Source organism: Sorex fumeus, unplaced genomic scaffold, assembly GCF_029834395.1.
Source record: "Sorex fumeus unplaced genomic scaffold, SorFum_2.1 ptg000063l, whole genome shotgun sequence".
Classification (NCBI taxonomy): Eukaryota; Metazoa; Chordata; class Mammalia; order Eulipotyphla; family Soricidae; genus Sorex; species Sorex fumeus.
In genome coordinates this window covers 41,962,293-41,979,793 of record NW_026606120.1, presented here as the reverse complement: position 1 = coordinate 41,979,793, position 17,501 = coordinate 41,962,293, and the positions used below count along the sequence as shown (strand labels likewise).

The window sequence follows — 17,501 nt, the reverse complement described above, 5'->3', positions numbered from 1 at the left end:
AGTTTCTCACCTGCAAAATGCAAACAGCAGCACCTATGCTGGAGGGTTATTATGTGGATTAAGGTGTGAATACACGCAAAGTGCTGAGCATAGTGGCCAGCACTGGTATAGAATACATGAATAAGAGTGTATAAATTCTGACAGCCAAACTCATCCTCACTTTAGGTCTCACAGCCCGATCCTGGCTACTGAACCTCAGCATGTATGGGACATCACAGGACCCCAGCCTACTGCCACCTAAAGCCATTTCTAAAGCCACAGTGTCTGGCCCAATCTGGAGAGCACTGGATTCCAGCCCAAGATCTCAGTGTCTGTTGAATGGCCAGCTGGCTCTCCTTCTTCCCCTCCTCCCTGTGCCTGACTTTTGTAAGCCCATCTGGGGCTTCGCCACTTTCTTCCACCCCACATCTAACACACGTCACATGACAGTGGCCATGGGGGCCCAGCTCTACCCTGATACAGTGACAGTCCACTCCCGACCCAGGTTGAATCAACAATAATGACCGTCCCTGCTGACATCAGATTCATGGCCCAACACCATCAGTGCAAATCACAGGAAATTCATCAGTTCTCCCCATGTCCCGAGCCAGCATATTTCTGCTTTCAAACCAAGTCAATTTAACATCTGACACTTGTGCCAACAGCTCATATGGGGAAAGGCACGATCCTTTCAGCTTTACAACCATCACTGACAATTTCCCACCCCGTATTGGATCACTGGCCTTAGCAACGGGCTCCCTTCTGGCACCCTTGGTGATATCTGTGCCATCATGCCCTGCTGCCTGCCTGCCCTCTCAGTCCCACCCCACTCCCAGCATGCACTTGGGTGGCCCTCCTTCCCTGGAGGCCACCACACACACTGCATTGAGAGATGAGAGCGCATCTTACCTTATGGGAGCAAAACCCGGAACATGTCTCCACAGTGATGTTGGCCTGGACCAGAGAGTCAGGGAAGGTGTGCGTGGTGTTCTCTGGCACTCGGAAGCAGCCACGATATGTGAAGCTCCTCCCTGAGGGGAAGGAAACAGATTTCTTAGAAATGATGCCCTTGGTGGTGGGTGTTGGTCATGGGGGAGAGGGGGGATAGTGGCTGTAGATTATGATACAGGGGCAAATATATGCAGGAGGGGCTGGTTTCAACCAGAGGGTGAATTGATCTGGAGGGGCTGAGTTCACACTAAGCTCCCAAGGGAAAGCCAGTCCCACACCTTGGTAATCCAGGATCTCGGTCAACTTAGTTCAAACAGTTGACTTTAGGTCTCCAATTCTCCGTGTGCTCTGTGGGGATAATGTCCATCTACCTGTACGTCTTTTATTCAACAAAACTGGATGGTTGTGATTGTGCCAGATTCTTTAACACTAGGTGATTCTAAGAGGCTGATACTCTGGCCAATTCTATGTCCTCCTAGCATGGGCATTAAGAGAAACATGAAACCCTGCCACATTCTCTCTCCCTATGAGTTTCTCTGCTGCTTTGCTTTCTCTCGATCTTAAATTCCTACCCATATTCTAGGAATGTTCCTCAAGCCCATGTTTCTAAGGGAGTTGCCTGCCAAGTTTCCTCCAGACCTTCTGGTGGAAAAGTCCAGCTCCCTACTTAGCTTCCTTGGAGCTGAAAAAACCTTCTGGAATGTTCCAGCTACAACTGCTAGTTTTCCTCCCAGACTCACTAGATGGATTTCTCTAGATGGAATCCTGATACTCAGTCTATGTTCCCTGAAGCTCAGTCTCTCCCAGCATCTCTGCCTGCCATACGTCTTACTGGCCAGTAGCAGAAACCTCACACTGGCCAGAGTCATGGCAGCTGGGGTCACTTATTCATTAAAAGTTAAAAAGAACAGGCCCAAACCTGGGTCTGGAAGCCCCTCCCGAGTGACCTCGGCACCCATGGTCTGACATCAGGGCATACACCTCTCTGGGCAGAGAAAGGAAAGCAGCAGATGTGAGGCAAGAGACAATGCTCGGGGACCTGGCACCGCTGGCATCAGCATGTCTGGTGTCTTGTTCGGCATGTAGTGGACATGGACATCTTCCATTTCTCCTCCTGCTGAATACCCTGCTCCAAGAAGATCAGGACACACCCTCAATCCAGCTCCTTGTGGGGCTGCACTCCCTATGACCACCCCCAACCCTGACTTGTGGTGTAGGGACCCTCGGCGATGGCATGAGTGGGGCTCCCTGAACTCCTTCTTGTCTTGTGGCATTACCAGGCCCTCATTATACAAAATACCTACAGGGATGGGGCTGTGATCCTCAAACTGTGCTAGGGTACAGCTGAGTGCAGGGAGATAGTCTCTGGGACTCAGGGGAAGGGAGGGTGAGCCAGACAGACTGGCAGCTGGGGGTTGGGGGTGGAAGGTCGAGTGACTAGTGTCCTGCCTGTTCCAGCCGTAGGAACTACAAAGCAGCTTCTGGGAGTGCTGCATTTAAGTCCACGTGTGCTCCCTGCACCATCCTTGGCACTGACATACAGCAGGTACCCAGTAAGTGCTGAGTGAATGAATGGCCTGCACATGAGGGCACATAAGCCACAGGTAACTCCCTGCAGAGGCAGCGTCAACTGGAGGTGATGGCGCCCATGTGACTCTCCTGTGGTTCTAGCTGCTCACAAGTGTCTCCCTTGCTCCCCAGAGGAAAGCCCTGGGGGCTCTGAAGGGAGGAGGATCCCTCCTAGAACTCTCTGGCCCTGCTGCTGATCCTGGTATGGAGGTGGAGGGCTGACCATCGGTCTTGTTCCCTGTCAGTCCTCCCGCAGTGAGAAGCAAGGCATTAAGATACGAGGTGACCTGGCCATGCTGGACACAGAGCCTGTCAAGCATGTCAGCTCAACCCCTTGGGAAGGAGCAGCAGGCAAAGGTCAGTGCACGGGGTACCCCAGTATGCCCAAAGGGACAGCAATTGTACTAGTTTCTTACCATGAAACTGACCCCAGCTACCTGCAGCTCTGAGTCTGGCATGGATGACTGAACTGTCTGTCCCCTAATCCATGGGACATCTGAAGCAAAACAATGGCCTGTATGAGTTGGGTGGAACAGATAGGAGGAGCTGGCAGGGAGGCCCAGAGTATACACATAGGCCTGGGGCTTTAGGAGTAAGAAGTCAGGTATGCTGATGTCGACTGAGCCCAGAGAAATCCAAGGTCCAAAAAGCCAGCATGGAACACTCCGGTCCTCAGGAGGCCCAGATGGCAACCCAGATGGCGGCCCAGGCCCGTCACAGGCCCGACACAAACCTGTTCCAGGCCTGGAGGTGCAATGAGAACTTGTGGAGGAAACAGTTTCAGTGAATCCATAAGCTAACCAGTGTGTTGTCAGAGGCTATATCCCTTCCCCCCAACTATGCTCTCAGTACCCACACACATCCTGAGCATAAGAAGTGTGTAAGCAGTCCCAGCTGGCTGGCTGTGGGCCTGGGTCCCTCTTCCTGTCATTCTGTCCCTATATTGGATGTGAGGGTTGGCCTTGAAGGCCATGTTCTTAGAACTTAGTTTTCATATGCTCAGCAAACTTATTCTTTGTTAGAAGTAATTCCCCAAGCACCTCTTTGTGGTCTTATCTTCTGACTTTTCTCTGAGCACAGTTATTTGGACCGTGCCAGAGGCAGGCATGCGCATCAATCCATGAGCCTGGAAGCTGGGCTGATTTGCATTTGTTAGTGGTGGTAGTTGAGGTTCCTTCGCTATGCTTCTTCTCAGCTCCTCCCAATCAAGAAAAGAACAACTTCTACATGTGTGGGTGTGTGCAATTACATTCTATAAAGGACACTTTTAGAGTCGGGTTCAGTGGATTTGGACCTCATCAAAACAAACCTGAGTTTTGCAAAAATACTCCTAGGCTCCCAAAGTTGTACTTTCAACTTTCAGTTGGAATCCTGGGGGTCAATCTTGCTCTTTGATGCATTAACTTGACTCCACACTCCCCGGGGATGATTTCCTCCCAAGTGCTATAGTTTTGAACTGTAAGCTCGTCCTCAATGGGAATCTATTTATGGGAACTCTCCACCTGGGCTGATGGCAATGCCCTCAAGAGAGTTGCGTTTGCTTATGCCAGGAACTCCAGGTGGCCTAGGGCCAATTTTTATGGTGGAGCTTTCAGGACCAGGGGGACAGCATAAATTTGAACCACAACTCACACTAATGCAGGACTGCAACTATAATTCTTAGGTGAAACATCCTAGGAAGGCTTTTTTTCTCTTTCCACTCCAAGTTCAGGTCTAATTGGACATGGTTTAGTCCTATCTCCCTGTCTTGGAAGTGCTATTTCTTTTAAACATCTAAAGTGCCAGTGATTTATACTTCTGTGAAGTTGAATGTCACTTTATGCTCAGAGGTTTCAATGCAATTATCTTTCCTGTTGGGCTCCAAACTCCCCTTATTGTTCTACTTGGACCCAATTCTGAGGGTCACCAGGCCCAGCAACTATACTCTTCGGGCACCTAGGACCCCACACACCCCATGATCTTCAGCTCCTCCTCCCTTTCTGGAGTCTGGGTTTTCCTTGCTGAAAAAGAAAGCCTCAGTTACCCCTTGTCAGTTGTTGTGAGGAGTCCTATTTTTGACTGGCCCCATCCCACTTTTTTAATGTTCCTGAAAATTCCCAGTTTCTTTCTGTAGCACTGTAGCACTGTCCTCCTGTTGTTCATCAATTTGCTCAAGTGGGCACCAGTAACGTCTCACAACAAATTGTGAGACTTGTTGTTACTGTTTTTGGAATATCGAATATATCACGAGATGCTTGCCAGGCTTGCTGTGCGGGCGAGATACTCTCGGTAGCTTGCCGGGCTGCATGCAAGACAAATGCCTTAGCCCCTGTGCTACTGCTCCAGCCCTGTTTCTTTCTGATAACATAAAAATTAACAATGCCCCCCAAACCATAAAATTCTCCCCCAAAGCTTAGTCTCACTGAGATACTAAAATAATGGGCAATACTTTAGGCAAATGGCCAGACATAAGAAGTGTAAAGAGCTCAATTTTCATTTAAAAGAAAAACTGTAAACTTTTCCTTCTCATTCCAATAACAACAAAGACCCAGTTTTCCTATGAATGCCCCCAAACCAAGCCCAAGTTAACTTAATCCTATACTAAGTTCCTCTCCTTGAGGAGATTTTTCTCTCCTATTTTCCAATAATATTTCTACTCTGAGTCTGAGCATTTTCATCAATCACTGTCACTGTCAATCACTGTCCTCCCATCGTTCATTGTTTTGCTCGAGCAGGCCCAGTAACGTCTCCATTGGAGACTTTGTTGTTACTGTGTCTGGCATATCGAATACGTCACGGGGAGCTTGCCAGGCTCGCCGTGCGGGCGAGATCTTCTCGGTAGCTTGCCGGGCTCTCCGAGAGGGGCGGAGGAATCGAACTGGGGTCGGCCATGTTGGCTGTGTGCAAGGCAAATGCCCTACCACTGTGCTATTGCTCCAGCCCCGAGCATTTTCATCACTCAGAATTTTTATTCTTGAAAATATTTAAGAACCTGGAAACCACGGACCAACACAGAGACCCACCTTTATCACTCCTGCATCATTACCAGCTTGTTAGTTCAGCCTATGCTGAACAAACAAATAGCTTGGGTTTGGTTTATCAGCAGTGCTAATTTTATCTCTAGAAAGCTTTCAGAGGATTTGGTCTGCCCACTGCTAGGACTGTCTTTACACCCCATAAAATATACTGGAGCAGAGAAGGGCTTCAAACTGCCTGAGTCCACAGAGCGTGTCAGAGATCTGCCTGAAGCCTCATGCCTTCTGATCAAGTTCTCTCTTCTGCACAGGTTAGGAAAGGCGTGTTATAGTCGGGAATTCAAACCACTTACCCAATCTCTTGCCCAAACCCTCAGCTCAATCTCCTAGTCTTGTATTTGTAGAATAAAGGCAACTGGGAGGGAGAGGCCCAGGTCCTACTCCATGTAGTTTGGACGAAGGGCAGGGGTCGGAGGGATAGGAGAGGAGTGGGTGGTTAGAGTTCAGGGTGAGGCTGGGATACTTACTCTTCCTGGGGCCTGGCTGCTGCTCTTCCACACGGTACACGGAGAGCCGACCAGCTCCACCGCACACAAAGCCCTTCTCCCCTTTGCATTCGTGGTTGCATTCCTGCGGCCCGACACTCAGCACGGGGAGTCGGTTCCCACAGTAGCACTCAGCACCAGCCTCCAAGCCAGCATAGACATAGGACCTGCAGGGACAGTGCGGGCTGGCCTGAGTCCTGATCTCAGCTCAGAGCTAGGGCTGGGGTCCTAATAGCACTGAGGTCTCCATTAGAGAACAGCAGGAGGTCCTGGACCCAGGACAAGGGTCAGGATTGAAGCTGGTCAAATATGGTTGAGAAGACAATTATTGCTGCCATAATTATTGCACCTTAGGCCTAAGGTTGATGGGAAGGATCAGGCCAAACTTGAGGGCTATCTGGTGCGTCTTAGGAACAGTCTTACCGTTGTTGCCTTGGGTTAGTTCTAATGTAGCCTGGTAAGGAGTGAAGATAGAGGCCAGAGACTTTACAACAGGTAAAGTGCTTACCTTGCACACGGAGGACTTAGGCTTCATCCCCAGCACCACCTATAGTTCCCTAAGCATTGCCAGGAGTGATCCCAGAGCAGAGCCAGGAAGAAGCCCCGAGCACAGCCGGGCATGGCCCCAAAACAAATATTGGGAAAAATATAGTGACGATGGGCATGAAGCAGTGGTGTGCTGGTTCTCAGCATGGGGAGACCTAGCCTACACCAGCTGTCAGTTTTTACAGTTGTCAACATGCTCATCACAGACAGCTCCAAACACCTGATTTTTTAGTGACAGGCTTCTCTAAGTTTTCCCTTTGGAGTAACAGCCCAGCTCCCACACTCAGTCCGCTGGGCCCCACCCGCACCAACAGCTCTGATGGACTCAATGCCCTTTGGCTCTGACCCCTGCTGTGCTGCTGCTCCTGCAGCTAACGGGAGCTCTGAGCCCCCTCCACAGCCATCACTCCAGGTTTTAACTACAGAGGGAGCCATGGCTCTCAAAGTACCATCTCCATGGGGCCACAGGTAAAAACCCAGACTGGATACTTAGTCGCCGTGTGAGCCTGAACCCCCACTGCCTCTGAGTCACAGTTTCCTGAGTGTTAGAAGGAAATGAGGCCAGGTCAGTCTCAGCTTCAAGTTTATGAGACTGGGAAGCCACCTGAACAGGGACCCTGGACTTTTCTTCCTACAGGGCTGGTGTCCCCAACTGTGAAACAAGGCCACTTAGTCGCTGCTATGCAGAAGGTGGTGAGGATTTATATGGCACAATTGAGAGTGAACTCAAGGTGAATAAGTCCAAAACAGGGCTTTGTTCAACTTTGTTCACGAGCCCTTTTTGATGGAGAGCTGTGATCCAGCAGATGCTGGCAGAAACACCCCTGGTTCACTGTACTGCTGAATTTGTGGTTGAATTGATTTGTGGCTATCATATGATCAGAAACATTTTACTGCTGCCAAATCTGTCAGGACCCCCGCCTTCAGTTATGAGACTCCACATGGGGTCAAAGGCCACCAGGCTCTAAAGAAGCAAGTGCTGACCTCATGCCAGCTGCCTCCCCCCCACACTCACTGGCCAACTGAGTGGCCAGGCAGCAGGACTAGCTCCAGCACGTGACAAGTGCAGGTGACCACTAGGTGGGCTGGCAATTTGGTGACAAAGCCAAACTAGAAACATTCCCCAATAGAGCTAGAATAGGACCCTCAGAGAAATCCAGCTCAAAGACTTGTATTTTAAATCTCTGAGTGTACTTTGGAGGCCAGGAAAGAAACTGACTGAAGTTACAGGACTGCAGCTCCTGATCTAGGCCTGGGGTTCCTTCCCCACCCCCGTGCCATCTCATCATTAAACTCTTCTGGACAAGAGGCATCTGACCAATGGCCATCAGCTGCCCAAGGCCAGGTACAAGACAGGGAGGCCTCCCCTGGTCCTGAGATTGTCTCCCAGCCTGATTCCAGGGGAATCAAAACTTACCGCTCAGCACAGGCATCCTGGCAGTGAGAGATGGTCATTTTCCTCAGGTCATAAAACACAACCCCCTTCAGGGTTCTCTCCTGGCCATCATCACTGAAACATCCAACATAGGTGCCTGCAGGGTGGGAAGCACAGACACTCAGAGGGACAGACAGGAAGGAAGGAAGGGACCGATGCTGAGCACATTCAAGGAAATGGCAAGGTGACTCCAGCCCTCCCTGGCCTGTGGTCTCAGTCTTACCTGACCAAGGCACCTCTCAGAGACCAGGGTGTAACTGTCATCCAACCTGCCCGCAGTACGTCTTGGCACTTCCATCTTGTTCCGTCCCTGCAGTTTTCTAAGTCAATGGTCCAGTGTCCACCCAGGAGCCTGCAGTCAGCCTGATGACACCTCTCCCACCAACCCAAGACTTGCTGTGATGTAACAGGTTCCCCACAAGCTCCTTCTTTCCCTTATCCCCACTCCTCGGACAGCTCCATACCTCCAGATGTCCTGATTGGACATCACCTCTTCATGATCCAGAGGGGAGAAAATCAATTATAAAATATCTGGGGACCGGAGTGATAGTACAGCAGGTAGAGTGCTTGCCTTGTACAACCAATCTGGGTTAGATCCCCGACATCCCATATGGTTCTCTGAGCCCACCAGGAGTGATCCCTGAGAGCATATCCAGGAGTAAGCCTTGAGCACCACAAGGTGTGGCTCAAGCTCCCCTATTTCCTCAAAAAAGTCTGATTTGGGCTACTGTAGAGAAAAATGTTGCAAACAGTAAGAACTAGTTCTAGGGAAAACTGTTCTCCCCAGAGGGGGTACACCCCTGCTGCTGGGGGTGCAGATTCTGCCCTTTCTGGAGTCTGGCAGCGAGGGCTGTGAGGCCCTTCCCAGCCCAGGCATCTCTGGCACATGCCTAGAAGGGGAACAGGAGGACATGAGAGTGACCCTGATGACCCACCCAATTCATACCCTGTAGGGAGACTGAGAAGCCTGCTCTGTCACCCAAAGGGATACAGGGATCCCCCAAAGAGGCATGGAGAATCCAGGAGAATCCTGCAACTGTACAAGGAGAGTCAATGACTCCCCTCCCCTCCCACACAAAGTTTTAGAGCAGCTGCGTGGTGTGAGGGGGTGGTGTTTGTAAACACTGTCTCCAGAGGCCCAAGTGGGAAGGCAGGGTCTCTGTCATACTTGGCCAAGATGATCTCAACCTTACCTGGCCCACACAGAGAGGCCCAGGGCCAAAGAGGACCATGCACCATAGCTTTGTTGCATCTGCATTGGGCCCCTGGAAAAGAGGTCACACACTCCTGAAAGCACCTGTGTTTGACTCCTGGGGTCTGAAATGGCACCTGGGCAAAGTGCCACAGTCTCCAGACATATCGGGGGCCCTGGGAAGAAAGGCATCCCAACAACCTGCTGACTCACATATGGTTTTATGGTGAAATATAACATCCTAGTCTAACCTGGACAAATCATTTCAACATCCACAGACTAAAGTTTCTGCAACTACTAAATGGCTAAGTAACCCACCCCATCTACCTTGTTTCTCCAGCCCCAAGTGTGTGCCCGTGCCTCACCCTCCTAACTGTACTGGTAAACTCACAACGATCAGCACTCCAGCGTTCTGGTCTTTTTCTGAAATCTTCTATTTTGTATCTGAAAAGCTTGTCATCACCCCAATCCATGTCATTAGCAGTGCGAACAATCTTTCTAGCTGTGAGTCCTGTCTCTGCTTTAAGATTTAAGAATTTAAGTGGTTTTATTTATTTAATAATTTAAATGGTGATTTAAGAATCACCAATGCAGGGGTCATATATTCCCCAAGCTGTGACTCCACAGTTCCCCCACCCCACCCCACACTGCTGAAACTCACCAATGTTAATATGAACCTCTACTGGCCTATTGTGGAGTGCAGCTCTAAAACTGTCCTGATAGACAGAGGAGGAGGAAAAATCCCAATTAAAGGGATAGGGTATCCCTGTGGCTACACCAATATGCAACTCCCAGCACCTGTGTTTGAGAAAGGGAAGCAGAGGATGCAGTCAGAATGGAGAGGCTGGGCTCTTTCGCATGCCCAAAAGTGGCAAAAGACCCCGCAATCCCAGACTAGAGATCACTGGGCCCAGAGCAAGTTGTGATTACCTAAGAGTCTTCCAGGCAATGACCTTCTCAAGGTCACCTCTCTCTGGGGACCCTCATTAACAGACAACCCTTGAGATACAGGGGAACATTTTTCCACTGAGGACTCCTGCCCAGACAGCAGCTTTTGCAAGCCTGTCTCTCCCCTTCCTTCCCCTGAAGAACCTCCCCCACCCCCACCTCCACCTTCACCTTCACCCCTCCATCTTCCCAGGGACAGCTGAGACCTGGAGAGCCACAGCATTCACCATCCCGGTCAACCTGCCCACTTAACAAAAGAAAAACAGTATTTCAGAAATTTCTGACATCTTGCAAAGAAGAAATTCTATTACAGCTTCCAATTAAATCCCAAAACACAAGCTCAGGGATTGTTAAACATTTATCATTATTGCTAGGAAATTAACCAAAAGGTTCAGAAGTTGTCTGGCCTCTAGACCCTGGAAGGCTGGGCCTGACAGGTACATATTTCTGGTGAGCTCTGGTGGGGGTGGGTGGTGGGGTGATGATAGTGACTGGGAGCACCATCAGAGGAGTGTGGCCAGCAATGCAGCTTCCCTCTGTAAGTCTCAGATTTCCCCTCTATGAAATGGATAGATAACCTACACAATTTAGGGGGTATGATAAGAGAATTCCATGAGAGAATGGGGTGAATATTCAGTGTTGAGGAACACATCGCTCCAGCCCATCAATAACAAACATTTTTAAATGGCTTTAATTCTCTAAAACTCAAATATTTCATCATTAAAGTGGTGATCACACGCCTTATAGCATAACACAATTTGAAGATGAAATGAGATAGCAGATGTACATCTGTATGAAATGAAGCTCGACACATAACAGATGCTTGAAAAAGCAACAACAATTATTATTCTAATCCTCAACTCTAACCTGGGACGCAGTGTGATGATGGATCAGAAATACTAGCTGAATAATCAACACATCAATACCAGAGGGAAAGAAATGGTTTTGAGCAGCTTGGTCCGGGTTCTTTGGAAGCTAAAAGTTACCAGGTAAGGTGAAAGGTCATTCCTTGGCGGGCTGGCCCATTGTCTCAGCTCCTTTAGGCTAGTAAAGTCCTTTGAGAGAAGTATTTATTTTCCTTATTTTCTGACACCCCCGACCCCACCAAGAAAAACCCAACAACCCAAAAGTGAAAAAAAATGGCTTTTCTAACTCCCTGACAGAGGCAAGTATGTGCGGAAAAGAAAGAACTTCTGAGGGATACAGTGGGACATGCTCTGAGGCGGATTTATTACTTTGGGCTGAAATGGAGGCAATGCATTATTGTCTGTGACTCCGCATCTGTTCATTTGCACATCAAAATGGACATGCCGTGAGGCTATTAACGATGGCTTTGGAGATATTGGAATGTCTTTGGAAATTACTATCAATAAAAAACAAACTGGCTATGGAGAAGTTACTATTTTTCCCCTAGTAAACTCACTGACATTTTATTCCATTATGGATGTTGTCCAAGGTATAATGAAATGCCGGGTGATTGATGGCATCTCCTGCAGCTTCCGTGGCTTGCAGGATCCCCTTTCAGGAGAATGGCGGGCTGCCCGGGGCCTCAAAGAGACGCTGTCTTTGTCTGAGCCCCGGCAGCTGTTCCGAAGGCCAGTCCCTGGGCTCCTTTCCACGGTGAGCCCTGCCCAGCCATCGGGACTCAGGAACGGGTAACCCAGAATGTCCAGAGGGTCCCAGACCAGTTTCCTGTCTCCCCCGTTTTCAAGACATCTTCAGCCACATGACCCCACATCCTCTGCCAGAGCAAACATTCTCCCCTCTCTTGAGGGGAGGTCTAACAGGAAATATTAATAACCAACAGGGCTCCTGACCAGACAGTACCCCACACTCAACAACATCAGGTCCTCATGCTTCTAGCATCCTGACCATATACTCTTCACCTGTTGGAAATGGAAGTTTGGGGGTGTTGCAGGGCATGCAATCGAAGTGCTGAGGACACCCCATAAGACTAGGGTCCTCACACTGATCCTGGCGTCCAGCAGCCCTGTCAGTCTCACCAGCTGGCATGACAACCCTCTCACACATCCACAAGTCTTGAGATGAGATAAGGAAAGGGTACCAACTCTTTCTTTGGGACATACCTACTCTACTCTGTGGGCTACAGCTTCATCACCCTTATGAGTCCACAGCCCTTTGCACATGCCGGGAGTGCCCACTTGTTCTGGCCAGAGATCCTCTGAGTGCCTCTATCATTTTACCACTAGACCAAGCACATCAAGTATATGGTGAGTTGCTCACATGGACTCTCAGTAACTGGGATGAGAGAGACAGAGAGAGAAGTCATCTCATTTCCCCAAGGCCACAGAGCCAATAAGAGGAAGTTCTGTTTATTTGAAAACTCTGAGCTCTTTTCATGTCTTTCTTTTAGGAAACCACATCTAATTTAGATAAGTCATTTACACTTTAGCCCAAGCAAGCTGCCCTGGTATGGGATCTGCATAGAGATTTAGTCTGTCAGTGTTTTGGGGAAGATGTACGGAAACCATACCTGCGTGCAAGGAGCTGTAGAATCGGTTCCCTATATTCCCCCCTGATAGCACAGCGGTAGGGCATTTGCCTTGCACGCAGCCAACATGGCCGACCCGAGTTCGATTCCTCCGCCCCTCTGGGAGAGCCCGGCAAGCTACCGAGAGTATCTCGCCCACACGGCAGAGCCTGGCAAGCCACCCGTGATGTATTCGATATGCCAGACACAGTAACAACAAAATCTCCAATGGAGACGTTACTGGGCCCGCTCGAGCAAATTGATGAACAACAGGGGGCCTTTTCTTTTCACATGGAAGCTTCACTGAGGAACTGCACAGTGAGAGCTTTGAGCTTTATGGCTTCAGAAGAAACTTTCTTCCCTGCAAACAAGAAACTCTTGCATTGCCCTCCAAACTTGATTCTACTGGACCACAAGTAGAATCTAAGGCCATGCGTTTCAGCCATTTCCCCACCTTGGTTCCCTTCTGACCTTATTTCCTTTCTGCAGACCACCTGCCCTCTGGGAACCTCTAGTCTCCTCCATTACTCCCCCATTTATGTGATTTTTCAACTGTGGCTGACCTGCACTGTCCTGGACCATGTGGTCCTCTGCTGAAAAATGCTGCTGGGTTCCCTGGACCCTTTGTATCATCCTCAGAACAACGCAGAATGCCTAGACCAGCATCCGTATTGCTCCTAACTCAGGGCCAAGATTACCTGTTACCTTAGCGCTTTCTCTGTCAGAGTGCTGCGCTCCAACCACACCTGTCACTAGTCTCCCCAGTTTAACCCTTAGAGAGCAGTTCCCCTGCAACTATGGTAAAACACAGGGCCAACAAGGGTGGTGACCAGGATGCAGAGACACTATAGCTGGGCCTAATCACCAACCAACACAGTCATGATGCATCTTTGGGGCTCACACTGTGGTACTCCAGGTCAAAAGCACCTACCTCGGCTGCTGGCAGCTGGCCGAGGGGCCTCAGGGCCCAGGGCTGGTGGACCCTGGGAATCACCAATAAAGTGGTGGAACCAGCGGCGTCGCAGCTGGCGCAGCTCTGAGTTGCGGCTCCTGAGCCAGCGAGGTCCAGGTCGGGGCCGGGCCAGGGGGTTTCGCAGCACATCCACACCAAGCAGCAGCTCCGGACTGACACGGGAGTCATGCAGGGCTCTGCTGTCCAGGAGGCCCACGCCCAGCGCCATGGCGGCCACAGGTAAGGCAGGCAGGGGGCCAGGTGCCCGTGGGCCCTGTGGGAGGGCCACTCGGGCCCGCTGCAGCAGCAGCAGGCTGCCTGTCATCAAGTAGGCAGCCGTGAGGAAGAAGAGCAGAAACTGGGTGCGGCGGAGAAACTTCTGGAGTCGGAAGAAAGGTTTGGCCATACCCCTTGGTGGCAGGGCTCCTGGCTGGAGCCTGGGAACGGCTCCTAGCACCCAGGCGGGAGGGAGGCCCAGGCCTCCAGAGGCGTCATCCCCACATCCTGGTTCCTGATACGGCCAGTGTGCTCCAAGAGTTTCTGGTCCTGGCCCGTTTCCAGCTGGTGCTCAAATGGCACCATCACTTATCTCTGAGACCGGGACCCAGCAGTTACAGCTTCTACCCGTGTCAATGAATTTCGTCATCTCTGACTCAACTGAAGACAGTCTCCTGGCTCAGGGATCTGGAAGAACAAAGAAAGAATGCTTAGAGGCAACAAAACAGGCGCCACTCCCTCTGTTCCAGGGTCAGATGTGCTGACCTCCTGGTCTGTACCACCGAGGGGCAACAAATGTGCAGCAGGAGCCTGGAGAGAGCCAGGTTCAAGTCCCTGCCCTGCCACTGGCCAGCTGTGTGGCACTGGGTGCATTACTTAGCCTGGTGGGGTCTTGGCTCCCTCATTTATAAACTGGGAACACCCCCATTTTCAGCAGTGGGAAAGATCCAGTCCTGATCGTAAGCATGCCAAGAGGAATAAGCAACTGCATATGGAACCCTGACTCTGTGCTGGCACTTGGCTAAACTTGTGTGCATTTCCTCACTTAATGCTCTGAGGAGCACTAGTCAGGGTCTGGTGTCCCTGGCACTTTGGTGGTGAGGTGCAATAATTTTTGTACATCAGCATCAAAAATGTTAATGTTGTTGAGACCACATCATTTAAACCAAATAACAAATTTTTCAGTTTAAAAACATTATGAGTGCTATTACAAATGATGTCTCGGTAAAAAAAAAATCTTACATCCTTCTCCCAAAATCCTCATTCCAATCCAGTAAAATACCCCCATTTCACTGATGATGCAATAGCAGCAAGAGGAGGCAAAGTCCTTCCCAGAGTCACACGGCAGGAAAACAGAGGAGCCATGATTGGAACCATCTGCATTCCATATTCTGAATGTGGCCCAGCCAGCGGTAAGACATCACCAGGTACATGAGCACCCAGACCAGGGTACCGTATGCAGCTTAACATGCGCATGCACTCTGCTGCCTCCTGAGCATGCACTGACATGCTACCCATGGTACAGATACTGCTTCTGCAGCCTCATAAGCTTTGATAGAGGAGAAAACAGGGGAGAGGGAAAATGGGCTGGCACTCTGCCCTCCCAGCTTCCAGAATATGCAGGCAGGAGTCAAAAGAGTCAGACAGCACCTGGGCTGTGTCCTGCGGGGAGAGACTGGACACATGATGTGAAGAACCCAGAGCAAAGTGTTCTCAGAGCAAACATTCCAGGCACTCCCATTCCCAGGACTGAGCGCCTATACCGGGCATAAATTCTCACTGGTGGCCCCTCTGAAGTTGACTGTCAGTGGTTGGCAGAGGCACCTGCAGCTGGCTCAAGACAGGCCGCTGGGTGAGGAAGGCCTTAGGACAAGGGCAGGCTTGTCCCAGGAAGAAAGGCTCCAGGGAGTGTGACTAAGCCACTGCCTGTAACTAATGTGCCCGGGATTCCCGCCAGGCTGCACTTCTCCTCAATGGCTGCTCTGTGGGCCCAACGGCAGCGGGTATGAGAGGAAAGACAATGTTTGGGCTCTGTGGTCTGGGGCCAGCAAGGGCAGAGATCCAAAGGGGCCCACAACAGCCTGACCCTCTCTGACTGGATGCCAAAGCTGCCCAGGTTCTAAGGCCTCCGGCAGGGCAGCATCCGGGGAAGCCACGTGGGCAGGTGCTTTAGACCACTAGAGGTGGCAGCCTGGGAAAAGGCAAATGAAGGGGGAATTAAATTGAGGCAGGAAGCCACCTCACACTCGTCTCCAGAGCTTTAGGATTATTTTCTAAGCTGGCACCTATCCGGGCCATCCCAGTCAGCCTCGACAGATTTGAAAAACCACAGAGAAAATCCCAAGAAATCCTGACTGATCTCTTGGTCTCCAGCTTTGGCCCCTACAATTCATCCACCACCAGGCTGCCAGGGTGATCTTCCTAACACACAAATCTGATCATGGCACACCCCAGCTTAAAACCCCTTTCAATAGCTCTCCACGGCTTTGTGGATAAACTTCGAATGTCTTACCACGCTCCCCTTGATGATCCAACCAGTTCTCCCCTTCAGCTTCTCTATTACATATGTGCGCGTGTGCATGCGCACGCGCGCGCGCACACACACACACACACACACACACAAAACCATACAAATATCAAAGTCCAAGAGAGTGGCTACATCTCTGGATCTTTCCACAGATTGCTTTCACATCTATTTCTCCCCTGTTTCCAGGCAAATGTCCATCTATCTGCCAAAGCTCAGCCCAGAGTCCACCTTCTCCAAGAAGTTTTTCCTAACCCCAACCCGATACTCTCCATTGCAGCATGATTTGAATTCTCCATCTACTAACCCATCACTCTCACAGGGCTATGATCCCCTCAAGGCTAGAGGACATACCCTGCTCCCTCAACTTGAGGCAAAGAGGTTACATGCCTCGCAGCCATAGTTTCTGAATACATTTCTTTAAAAAGACAGAAGTTGATGAGGGAGTCTTGTTATCAGAAACCTTCTCCTTAGGGATGTGACTACCTCAGATTCCACTTATCCATAACTGTGGGAGCCCAGGCTGAGAGGTAGAAGAGGCAGAGCTATACACAAGCATGTTGGAGGTCTGCTGAGACCTTTCTGACACAGGTAACCGAGTGAGGGTGTGGAGCTGCAGATGCTGGAATTCCTTTCAGTGCTGGGATTCTATGAAGGAGGCTTTCCGGTCAGCCCACCAGATTGGTATCTATCTGTGAAAAATCCCATGGTACTAAAATTAAAGGGAAGAAGGAAGGACTCCCAGGTGGAAAGATTTGAAGAAGGAACAGAAAGGCGGGACCAACAGTGCAGAATGCTGAAGGCAAGATGTGGTATGTCTCTTATACATATCTTCCATAGGACTGGAACACCAAGGACAAGTAGGATGGGACGTGTTCAGGGCAAATCTATCAGTACTCCATCTACTACACCTGGATCCCCAAAGTTCTTCCAAAGCAGAGCTGCCCTTTCTAAGAGGGGTCTCCCCAGCATTGGAAGATGGGCAGAGTTCCTAGCCCCGGACCTCCTGCCAAGCAAACTCCAAATACTTTAAATTGCAAGGTGGGTTTCCAGCTCAGAACATCTGCCATGGACTGCTCTCTCTCTCTCTCTCTCTCTCTCTCTCTCTCTCTCTCTCTCTCACACACCCACACCCACACACACACAAAGACACACACATCCTTTTCCTCCTGACCAGAAAAATCTGCCATGAGCTGGTCTCTTTCTCTCTTTATCTCTCTCTCTCTCTCTCTCTCTCTCTCTCTCTCTCTCTCACACACACACACACACACACACACCCTTTGCCTCCTGACCAGAAAATCTGCCATGGGCTGATCTCTCTCTCTCTCTCTCTCTCTCTCTCTCTCTCTCTCTCTCTCTCTCTCACTCTCTCTCTCTCTCTCTCTCTCACACACACACACACACACACACACACACAA

General features: G+C 50.2%; 1 protein-coding gene across 1 annotated transcript in view; it reads right to left on the bottom strand.

The window, feature by feature from the left end:
• The window catches only part of WSCD1 (WSC domain containing 1), a 33,581-nt gene extending 19,408 nt beyond the window's left edge, over positions 1-14,173 (bottom strand). The window contains exons 1-4 of the mRNA XM_056127084.1: positions 13,542-14,173; positions 7,962-8,076; positions 5,981-6,165; positions 889-1,010 (exon numbers count right to left, since the gene is read on the bottom strand). Of these exons, the coding sequence (XP_055983059.1) occupies positions 889-1,010; positions 5,981-6,165; positions 7,962-8,076; positions 13,542-13,968 (849 nt within the window). The 5' untranslated portion in view covers positions 13,969-14,173. The remainder of the gene's footprint in view (positions 1-888; positions 1,011-5,980; positions 6,166-7,961; positions 8,077-13,541) is intronic.
• Between the last annotated feature and the right edge of the window lie 3,328 nt (positions 14,174-17,501).